Source organism: Octopus sinensis, linkage group LG11, assembly GCF_006345805.1.
Source record: "Octopus sinensis linkage group LG11, ASM634580v1, whole genome shotgun sequence".
Classification (NCBI taxonomy): domain Eukaryota; kingdom Metazoa; phylum Mollusca; class Cephalopoda; order Octopoda; family Octopodidae; genus Octopus; species Octopus sinensis.
In genome coordinates, this window is record NC_043007.1 from 15,149,132 (window position 1) to 15,162,000 (window position 12,869).

Here is a 12,869-nt window from a genome sequence, read left to right on the forward strand (position 1 = left end):
AGCAACGATTCAGTCATTTCAAATTGAAGGATAAACGAATATGATTAACAGAAAAAAAAGCCAAATATTTTTTTCAATTATTTTTATTATTTCTTTTTCCAAGAGTCATGTAAGAAAGTTACAAAAATTAATTTTGATGAATGAAATGTGTTGAGTACTGAACCTATCAAACCCAGTTGTGCAATTTATATATTTCTTGTTTATTTTATATCATATAATATTTATCTAGTTTATCATCATTATCATTGTTAGTGTTATCAAACGTAATATCATACACCCGTTGTCCTTGTAGCACATAAAATTACTACAAAAAACCGATTGTTTATTATTATCATTATTATTATTATTATTATTATTATTATTATTATTATATTATTATTGTATTGTTATTTTATTTCTGCTGTTCCATTTCTTTTTTTAAAGATATCTAACAAATGAAGAATTCATATATATAGATATATATATATATAATATATATATATGTATACCGTTAAGTATCTTTAAAGCATCAATTTTAATTCCAAGGTGCGTGTTATATTCAACAATTAAACCAAAAACTTTCAATTTTTTTCTTTTTATTAGAGTTAATAAAACACGTCGAAAACAGACGACGTAGAAATAAAAAGAAAAAAACACCTGTTTCTTTTTAATGAACTCAGATAAATAAACATTTAGACAAATTAACAACAATAGTAATATCTTATTCGGTAACACTTCAAATTAGAATTATCATTATTTTTATACTTGTTATTGAAATTAAAGATTGCGTAATTTATTTTCCTTCTCATTAATTATTTTGTGCATGGAAAAAAAGACAAAAAAAAAAAAGAAGTAAGAAATGTGAAATTCAAAAGAACAGTATGAATTCTTCTATTTTGATACGAAGTTGTTGATAACGTCCTTTAAATTTTGTCCTTAAAGAACTTCATGTCATTTCGGAGTTGGTACATTTTTTTGCCAAGTGAGTTGATTTGCTTTTTTTTTCTTCATTTTTTTCACTTTTCGTACTTGTCTATTTAAAATGGAGTTCAGTATTCTTTTTGTATATTTTTTTCTTCTGTTGGTAATGTCTGGACACTAATACTTCCAAATTTAATGTGCTGTCATCATCTTGACGAATTCTGCGGATTCAGATATAATTAGGCCAATTAATATGTTGATTGATTATTTAATTAGTAACACGAGTTAATATAGGAAACATTTAACAAAAGACGTGACGAAAATATATACGAATATACGTTTGCGTGTATGTGTATATACATATATATATATATATATATATATATATATATACTAGCAGTATCGCCCGGCGTTGCTCAGGTTTGTAAGGGAAATAACTATAAAGCATTTTTAGAGAGTTATAGCCAAAAAATAGAAAAAAAATGGGAAAAAAATGATGGTAAATTTTTTTTGAGAGTTAAAAAAGGTGGAGTTGCGTCCCCTAGACGGTCTGTGGTTTGGGGTTCTGATCTCGACCCCATGTCGAATTTATCGATTTTTTTCAGAACTGGGGGAACTTTTCAAAATTTTCGCTGCGTTAGTTTTGAATTATGACATTGGGCTATGTGTGTGTCAAGTTTCATCAGAATCGGTTGAAAGCCGTGGTCAGGGTGAGGGTACGAGAAAACAGACACACAGAAAACGCACAGACAAACTGCCGTTTATATATATATATATATATAATATATATATATATATATATATATATAATATATATATATATAGCATATATATGTATAACTATATATATACATACATATACATATATATGTGTGTGTCGTGTGGGCATATAAGTATATATATATATGATACCGTTACCGACAGGCTATCAGATGTTGCTACACATCGCTGGTCACAATGCACTTCGCATTGTTTTAGACTTCAAATGACGCCACCCGCTGGCTAAGCGAGCAGGCCATATATATATATATATATATATATATATATATAATATATATATATATATATATATATTGATAAAACAGTAAGATAACAAAAGAAAGAAAGAGACCGCAATATTATGTAAATAGAGGAAATTTATCTATACAATATGTTACATTACTCGGTAGTCAAGATAAAAATCTGAGTTTCAGATGCCGAAGTGGAAATCCACAACACCATCTCTTCGGTTCTGGGTATTTCTAGCCAGATAACCGAAGAGATGGTGTTGTGGATTTCCACTTCGGCATCTGAAACTCAGATTTTTATGTTGACTACCGAGTAATGTAACATATTGTATATATATATATATATATATATATATATATATATAGATATATATAGATATATATATATATATACATACATATATATATATATATATTAATTTCGTGTTTTGCACAGAAGTAATACTAAAATTTCGGCTTGAGCGAAATACAACAAACCATTCTAAGCCTTTGTGAGAGTATCCACGTAGATAAAATCATAACCGAAGTCGTATAATTTGAAGAAAATAATTGTGACGATTGCAATAAGTTAAACCAAATAGTGATATTTTGAAAGCATTTAATGTGTGCGTTTTGGATCTGCGTAATATATGGTAGGAAATGCATCTCGTTACGCAAGGATCTTCTTCAGTTAATACATTTCATAATATACGTAGGCCCGTGCATTTTCTATCATATATTACGCAGGCCTGAAAGGTGCGTAATAAATGCTTTCAAAATATCCTTATTTGGTGTGTGGCTTCATTACAAAAAAACAACAAAAATGTATGAATATGCTGATACCCACCTTTGGTCATGACTGACAATGGGATTGCACCTAGAAAGTTACCCTCCCAGGCACAAGTCCGGGCAAGGTTGTTTATGGAAGACTAGCAGTCGCTCATGGATACCGGCCGCCCCTCTCCACGCTACTAATGTTATCCAGGGGAAAGGTAAGGGTCGATACATCTTGGCACCTGTGACGTCGCAACTCATTTCTACAGCTGAGTGAACTGGAACAACGTGAAATAAAGTGCCTTACTCAAGAACACAACACGCGACCCGGTCCGGGATCCGAACTTACAACCTCAGGATCGTAAGCTCGACGCTCTAACCACTGAGCCATGCACTTTCACATACGCAAACACACAGACAGATATATACGTAAATGTGTGTGAAAGCGCCTGGCTTAGTGGTTATGGCATTCCGCTCACGGCCGTAAGTTCAATTCTCGGCGACGCGTTGTCTCTTTTGAGCAAGACGCTTTATATCGCGTTGCTCCAGTCCACTCAGCTGGCAAGAATGAGTAGTACTTGTATTCAAAGGACCAGCTGTCTTGTCAAACACACACACACACACACACACACACACACACACACACACACACACACACACAACACAAACACATAATCATATCATCTTTGGTTTTAGCCTGTTGTTACCATGTAATTATCACGTTACCAAGCGAAGGTTGTGAAGGCTAAGACAACCGAAATATTAGATAACTTTGTTAAATAGCATACAATATAAGTAAAGCACGCTGCAGCTGATGCCCTCAGCTGGTTTCGTAGTCCCGTTTGTAAACTAATAAACCTATCAGCGTTGCTCATCAGTTTAAAGATGCATGAGTTTCCAATAATCCCATTTAAGTATTTCATTACGAAGCTATGGCGTATGTAAAGTAATCATTGTCATCTTGCTTCTAATTTTCATCTTTCTACGAATGTGTCGGGGCTATTTCACATTGAGAGTAGCAACAACGATTGTTATTATACGTATTTCGCATTCCTTAAAATAATAATCGACACTTTCCAGCAGAATACACACACGTGGATGCACGTGCACGCACACATACACACATACACTCACTGACACACACACGCATACACGACTATACGTATATACATATTTACATATGTGTATATATCTAGTATATCTATATCTATCTATCTATCTATCTATCTATCTATCTATCTATCTATCTATCTATCTATCTATCTATCTATCTATCTATCTATCTATCTATCTCTCTCTCTATCTCTCTACCTATCTATCTGTCTATCTATCTATCTATCTATCTACATCTATCTATCTATCTATCTATCTATCATCTATCTATCTATCTATCTATCTATATATATTATAATATATATATATATGTATATATATATATATATATACATATATATATATGTATGTGTATATATATATATATATTCAAAGGGCCACCCTTGCCCCCCACAAACATAATTCTTTATATATATATATATGTATGTCAATATGTGCATATACAGGTGTATTTTTGTTGTATACATGTATGTATACATGTATATATGAATAAACAAGAAGAATGTTAACCATTAACATACAGCTAGAATACTTTCAAATACACTTCTCAGCTGAAATATTTTGTGGTAACCACAGGAAACCATTCTGGATTTCCTTTGATGTCTTAAAGGAAAACACAACAAGCTAGATTTGGTCCGCAGACCTTACACACACGTATGTATGTATTATGTATGTGCGTATATATATATATTTACGCTGAGTCAACAATTTGTAATGATTGTCGGTGAACAGTCTCTAATTTTCTACAGCGACTTAATCGCCCATTGAACTCTTTGCTTTATGTTGTTGGTTTTCTTAAGCAACCTTAAAGCTTTGATAAAAATCTGTCTCAAGAATACTTCTCCTTGTTAGTGCTATGATTCTGTTGAACGTAGTATTCGTTCCTCATACTTGATCGATAACAAATGATAAAAATCTGATGATTACCTTCATAATTAACCTGTCCGTCACCATCGACGTCTGCTTCTTGTATCATCTCATCGACTTCCTCGTCTGTTAATTTCTCTCCAAGTGAAGTCATTACTTGGCGCAGCTCAGCCGAATCGATGTAACCGCTGCCGTCTTTGTCGAAAACTTTAAAGGCTTCCCGGATTTCCTCCTCACTGTCTGTGTCTTTCATTTTCTTGGCCATCATTTGCACAAATTCCTGGAAATCAATAGTACCATTACCTGCAAATAAACAAGCAAGATCTAAAGTTTTCGTCCATTTTTATCGATTGATTTATTTATTGAAAACTTCAGTCTAGGCTCTAGTTACTTTTCGTCTGGGGAAGTATTTTAGTAGATATATCGTGTTTCCAAAACCCGATTTAGTTCAAGAGTTATATTCTGAAGATTATAGTTCATCTCATGCAAATCGGTTTAGCTTTTCTCTAGAATTTTATATCAGACCTTTCTATTAAATATAAAATTATTCCCCGGAACTGATATTTTATATAAGATTATTTAGATTTACTGGTTGATATAATTTTACATTCAGTCATACAAAATTATAGATTTGATTTCTGTAATGTCTCTTGTAGGCATAACGATATTCTAGCGAATTTCACGGCGGATGCGATTGGTATTTTAGTATAAATATGAGACTCTTTAATAAAGTCTGACGTTCTAGAATTCTGCGGACACATCTTAATAAATGAAAGTTTAATGAACGAAATAAATGATACAAGTATAAATATATTTCAGCGTAGAAGACATAAATATTGTTTAAATCATAGTATTATGTTACAGCAATAACGTAAATTTGCGAAATATTATTCAGCATATTCAACTAAGTCCAGTTAAACCAAATTTGTACTTTTATCTAATATATAGAGCATTCAGAAATATGGACACGAAGATGAAGAGTAATGCTTAAAGTGCAGGGAAAATAATTTATCCAGTTTTCAGTTTATTTAAAATGAATTCGTTTGACCATGTTGGAGAAACTCATTGGTTATAGCTTACATGAACCCTTTGATCCCGTAACACTTGTTTACTGGTGGATGGCTTATTTTTCTCTATACCGTAGCTCCAGTGGAGTACCAGGTATATGGTAAAATAAGGTTTTGACATTATTACACTTCGGTCAATGCACCGCCCTGGATTGTTACTACTTTTGTTTTTAACGACCGCAACATGACGGAAGGTAATGTGGATCTCAGCTTTATATTATCTCAGAGTGCAGAAATTTGGTACAATAACCACGAGGTATTCTATCCTTCCTACTATAAGTACAAGGCCTGAAATTAGCAGGAAGTGGATAAGGCGATAACAGCGAACCCAGTGCGTAACTGGTATTTATTTAATCGACCCCGAAAAGATAAAAGGCAAAGTCAACCTCGGAGGAGTTTGAACACAGAACGCAGCTGCAGACGAAATACTTATTTGTTTACTACCCATAAGGGGCAAAATATAGAGAGGAAAATAAGGACAGACAAACGGATTAAGTGGATTATATCGACCCCAGTGCGTAACTGGTACTTATTTAATCGACCCTGAAAGGATGAAAGGCAAAGTCGATCTCGGCGGAATTTGAACCCAGAACGTAACGGCAAACAAAATACCGCCAAGCATTTCGTCCGGCGTGCTAACGATTCTGCCAGCTCACCGCCTTCACGAAGTATTCTATCCGTCGCTCTAAAGCAGTAGTTCTCAACCATATTTTGTGGACCCTTTTGGTTCCTATTTTACACTACTGGGCTTCTATAGCCATCTGCTAAATGAAACCTTACTGTATTTTTATAGTTAAGTATTAAGAATTATGTGAAAAAATTGAATTATTTTGTGTATTGCACATATGTGCATGAAATGCAGATAAGTTTTAACAGCAAAATCGCATATGGACCCCTAAGACTCTACTAATTCGCCACTATATAATAAATTGAAGATGCAACTCATTATTTAAATATAATTTGATAGCTTAGTCAGGGAAAGTCGGGCAGCGTATATGGCTTCTTTTGCAGGATCTCCAGTATTGGGACTAGTTGGGGTAAAAGAGGAACTTATAGCTTATCCTGAGATAGGAGACAGATCCGAACGTCAGCAATGTCATAGTGTATTCCTAGAAAAGTACCTAAAGTATTAAACGAAGTGAAAAAAGAAGTCTATCACACAGGTTACAGTTATAAACCAATCCTGCGGGCTTCTGCACAATTTTCGCTTATCTAACTTCATGTTACTGAGCTGAGATCAACATGAGGTAATAATAAGAAATACTTTTCCAAAGTCCCAAATAGCCAAGGTACCACACGAGGTACACTAAATTCCAAACGACGTGATTGTGAAGCGAAATTGTTAAGCATGGAACATTGGGAGTGTTTTTTGGTTATAAATAATCTTCTTTAACCCCCTTCGGTCATGAATGATCATGGGATTGCATCTAGAATGTTACCCTCCGAGACACAAGGTTATTTATGGAAGACCAACAGTCGCCCATGCATACCAGCCTTTAGGTGTTTTTGCTCAATAAACAGTCACAATGCCTGGTCTGGGAATCGAAACCACGATCCTGCGAACGCAAGTCCGCTGCTTAAACCACAGGGCCATTGCGCCTCCACTCATAAATAATACACACACCAATATTTAAGGTGCTAACCATAAAATTCAAACGAACACGAACAGCAGCAAAACTTTATTTACAATTCAAGAGGCAGGCAAGACAAATACAAAATAACATTACTTTTTCAGGAAATTTGCAATATTTCCTCAGATCATGCAGTTACTATGGGAGTTTTCAGCTACGACACGGAATATTTCTGGGAATAGTCTGAAATTTATCTGCAGTTGCATTGCTTGGTGCCCACCCACACCCCTCGCTAGACAAACACATGGCTATACAAATATGTTTGCACGCGTGTGTATATATACACGCCTATGTATGTACGAGTGTATGTTTATGTACACGAGTTTATTATAACTAGAAAATCAATATACCCCGTTATTTCTTTTGAAAACATTCTGAGGTGCTAAAACACATTATATATTATAGAAACTGTGTGAAGATTTCTCGTTAGGGGATTTTACTTTAGTTCTTTCAGTCTTATAACACATATAATGCCTTTAAAGTATTTTACTTAATATCATTTCCCCCCGCCATTTTCCTCACTTCTCTCTCAAAACATTGCTTCTTCGTATTTTAATATTTGTCTTTTTTTTGCCTTCGTCTCAAAGGGCTTCAAAAACTGGGTCTAGTATTGTATGCATTTATGATGATAAATGTATTTTATATTACTTGAAGAATATATATATATATTCTTTATATATATATATATATATATATATATGCATATGTATATATACGCACACAGTATATTTTACATTACATAAAGGTTTTATGTACATATGTGTGTGTGTGTGTGTGTGTATACGTTCGCATATCCTCACACTCATATGTATGTATGTATGTTTGTATGTATGTATATATGTATGTGTGTGTGTGTGTGCATGTATGTATGTATGTATGTATGTATGTATGTATGTGTGTGTGTGTATGTATGTATGTATGTGTGTGTGTGTGTATGTATGTATGTATGTATGTATGTATGTATGTATGTATGTATGTATGTATGTATGTATAAATGAATCTATTTATTCTGGATAAAGTATTCAGTCGGAAGACCCAAAAGGTGAAACTAAAGTCAGCGAATACTTTATTCGGACCGAATCGATATTTTTTTGTATTATTCAACAAACCAACAGACAGCACTGAGTTTGTTTGTAGCTAAACACAATGACAGTTATATGTACACACACACACACACACACACACATACACACACACACATACATATTACATAAATACATATACACACACACATGATTGTGTATTTGTGTCTATATGTATTTGTTAGAAATGCATCGAATCTGCTATATGTTTATTCATATGTAAGGCAAACTGATTTCATATTCCGAACTATGGCTTCGCCGAATCAGCGTTTCAGTCGCCATTGCTCCTTAGGTTATTGAGAAGATATGATTCTAATTGCAATTAATGGTTTCAATATCAACTGTCATTTCTCATGTGTTAAAAATGTCAGCAATTATATTCCCCTAAATGAAGTTGGACATATGTCGGTAGGTAGAGAAATTAATCCACGTTCTATAGAATGGTTTGAACAGAAGGACAAACAAAATCGAATTTCTCTCTAGACAACAGTGATTTTATTCTGATCTAATCCTAAATGCCGGAAACTTATCTGACGCTGTTCGCATAATGCATGTGGCCTAGATTTTAGGTCTAGATATCCAAATAAACTTCGACAGCGACTGCAGGGATATTACTGCAGCATGCAATGACTTAGTCTAGCCAATTACGACTTGCAATACACTTCACTATTGAAATTATATATCGGCTTTCAGCACTCTTTGCATTGTGATTCTTTTAAGATTGCTGACATGTTGCTTTCCGTCGATCCAGCTCATTTTTATATTGATCTTCATGAAAAGTTGGTGGAAAGTGTGGCGGTTCGGGAAATGATTTCTGCTTAAGGAATAGAAATATTTTGAAGAATATTTATTTCTGTGTTAATATTGTTTATTAGGTTATAAACATAATATTTCTCTTCTTCGTATATTCAGGAAGGTTGCCAGTTGTTGGACGGTAATAGATTCCGCTGTCAAAGGTTACTTCATCAGGAGATGTGTTAGTTAGTTAGTTAGGTAGTTAATTTGGCTCAAAAGCAAATAGCAAGGCCATGTAGGGGGACATGGAGTTAAGTACAGGGTGGTGTTCATGTAAAGAGTTCAGGCCACTTGAGGTCCAGGGAGGCTTTGAACAAAGCGGTCGTCGGCATCTTCACCATCTCGTCTGGCAGCTTGTTCCACGGATCCGCAACCCGGACGGAGAAAGCTCCTCTCCTTCGATTGAGATGAAATCGTCGCAGGTAGAGCTTTTCGGAATGACCCCGCAGCCGACGCTCTGGAGCAGGAGTGAAGATAATATACTTACCCTCGTCCTGACTTTTATTGCTACATGTCTGATGATATTCTGTGAGTCAATAGACTCTTTACTCTTTTTACTCTTTTACTTGTTTCAGTCATTTGACTGCGGCCATGCTGGAGCACCGCCTTTTTTTTTAGTCGAGCAAATCGACCCCCCAGGACTTATTCTTTGTAAGCCCAGTACTTATTCTATCGGTCTCTTTTGCCGAACCGCTAGGTGACGGGGACGTAACACACCAGCATCGGTTGTCAAGCAATGCTAGGGGGACAAACACAGACACACAAACACACACATACATATATATATATATATATATTATATATATATATATATATACGACAGGCTTCTTTCAGTTTCCGTCTACCACATCCACTCACAAGGCATTGGTCGACCCGGGGCTATAGCAGAAGACACTTGCCCATGATGCCACGCAGTGGGACTGAACCCGGAACCATGTGGTTGGTTAGCAAGCTACTTACCACACAGCCACTCCTGTGCCTATAGCCACTCCTGCGCCTATTCTGGATTATATAAAGTTAGCAGGAATATAAAAGCTACGGACCCAAATATAGACGTTATGCATTGCAATCTTCATTATAGTTTGAATAATCTTGATTCAGACAAAAGTTAGGTCTGCCATGAGTTATAGTGCACGTTCGGATGACCTCTACTCAACCCCTCGACGTCTAGACTTCTCCCTCTATATCTACGTATTGGTCTAGCCTACTTCATCGTCTGGGGTCGTCGACACAACATGAGTACTGTAGGTAATGAAACTACACGGAACTTAGATAACCGTTCTGTATCTTATGTATCATATAAAGATCACATCTAAGTCTCTCATGAATTGAGTTCATGTGTTGAAAATTACGATAACCATACATACACACACAGACACATACAGACACAGACATAGACATACAGACACACAGATACACACACAGACACACACACGTACACACACATATATAATTACGTGTATGCATGCGTACATTATGTGAAAAACATGCATACAAATGCGCATACAGACACATAAGCATACACAGAAACAAAAGCACAGTCACACACACGCACACGCACACACACATAACACACACATATAAGATCAGCAAAATTTAGATTTAGATGAATAGGGTACTTAAGTTAAAGGCACCAGAATTTGGTATGGTGTTATCCATATAAATCAAAGGGTGATTATATATATATATATATATATATATACTATATATAGAATATATATATAAGATATATATATATATTATATATATATATATGTATATATATATATGGTGTATATATGTGTGCATGCTCACACCTGCGTGTACATTTATATATAAAACATATACAGGTACACCTGAAGTGTACAGTGTTGGAAAAAAAATATATGTTCAGTTAATGAGTTCAGTACTGAAATTTCTAGAATTCGTATACATTCCTTTCTTATAAAAGACAGATTGCACATTAAACTGCAGTAGTCTCATACAAAAATATATCTGCAATAAATCCACTTTTCAACCGAACACGTTTAATATATTCAAGCAGAATCTACCTTTTACTAAAATAGCAAATCAAGAATAAATCAGACAGTAATCAATATCGAATATACTAATATAAGAAACAGCCAGGATAATAAAACAATTTTAGTAGGAAAATAACGACTGCTAGACACATACTGCGAACTCTGAATAAGTTTTGTACCGTCCAGAAAATATGTTATTGAGACAAGGAGCGCTTTAGCTATAATAAAGGTGAAAATTTAGTAAAAAGTGTAATTGCGATTAAAAAGTATGCCATGGGATAGAGAGCGTGCTTTTTCACAATCACCCCATCTTACTAGAAATAGCAACCAAATTTCTTTCAGGTTATAACCTGTCGCGTAAGACAGTAGGTCAGATAGGATTATGTGGAGTGCAGCACACTATAAATGAAGAAAGAATGGATGGTTATGGTTAGATTAAAGGTGTGCAAAATCAGAGAGGATATAGTGTTAAGCAATACCACCAGCACCACCAAGAGCATAATGATGAGTCATTGTGTTGGCCTCTGTGTGAACCACGCAATCTACTTGAAATAGAAGCCAAATATCCCTCAAAACATGTATTAACTTAACTTCTCTGAAAAGAAAGAGACAGAGGTTATGTAAGCTCTGAAAAACTATCTGAAAAGATGGATGGTATTTGTAACAATGTCTTTGATCATAAGACTGCTCGAAGGAGGTTCTCCTTGGGAGAAATGACGTTACGATAACCACCACCACTACCAGCAGCAGCACTATGACCCCCCCCCCTACCATCAACAACAACATGACAATCAAAGTCCAGCAAGAGAGCCTCTATGTACTTTCTCATTTCTTTTATTGTAGAGTCTGCAAGAATGACCAGTGCCCTTGGCCTTTTTGCAGGTCTTCTCTGACCAGAGACTTTGATAACATTAATGTTCCTCTTGATCCTTTGTACGTTAACGCCAGCGGGAAAGGCACATGCAGGGAGTGCTGAAAACTACCCAGCATGAAAACTACGCAGCATGAAAAATGCGCAGTATGAAAACTGCGCAGCACGAAAACTACGCAGCACGAAAACTACGCATCATGAAAATTACGCAGCATGAAAATTGCGCAGTATGAAAACTGCGCAGCATGAAAACTACGCAGCATGAAAACTGCGCAGTATGAAAACTACCCAGCATGAAAACTACGCAGCATGAAAATTGCGCAGTATGAAAACTGCGCAGCATGAAAACTACGCAGCATGAAAACTACGCAGCAAGAAAACTACGCAGCATGAAAATTGCGCAGCATGAAAACTACGCAGCAGGAAAAATACGCAGCATGAAAACTACGCAGGATGTAAAGCACTGCAATGCAGGTGCTAATATATATGGGGAAGTCAGCCTCCCATTGAAATAGTAAACAGTGTAGTTAAAACACAGGTTCTCTTTAAGGGACAACAATTTCGGCCTTTGTTAATATCTCAAAATAAAAATCTGACAAATTGTGCGTATCCTATAAATACTATCAGATATTATTCCCTTTGTGGACTACAAAGAGTAACTGATCTCTGATGGAGTTTTAACCCACTGAAATTAATCAAAACAATACTTTTCTGGCAATAGAAAAGAAATCCCCTGGTGTCTACTTTTTGAAAGAGGCTGAATATTTACTATACATTTCGTGT

At 35.2% G+C, this 12,869-nt stretch overlaps 1 protein-coding gene across 1 annotated transcript in view; it reads right to left on the reverse strand.

Moving 5' to 3' along the window:
* Positions 1-998: 998 nt before the first annotated feature.
* Positions 999-12,869, reverse strand: part of LOC115216969 (calmodulin-A-like) — a 63,976-nt gene continuing 52,105 nt past the window's right edge. Inside the window, exons 4-5 of the mRNA XM_029786444.2 lie at positions 4,701-4,943; positions 999-1,121 (exon numbers count right to left, since the gene is read on the reverse strand). Of these exons, the coding sequence (XP_029642304.1) occupies positions 1,093-1,121; positions 4,701-4,943 (272 nt within the window). The 3' untranslated portion in view covers positions 999-1,092. The remainder of the gene's footprint in view (positions 1,122-4,700; positions 4,944-12,869) is intronic.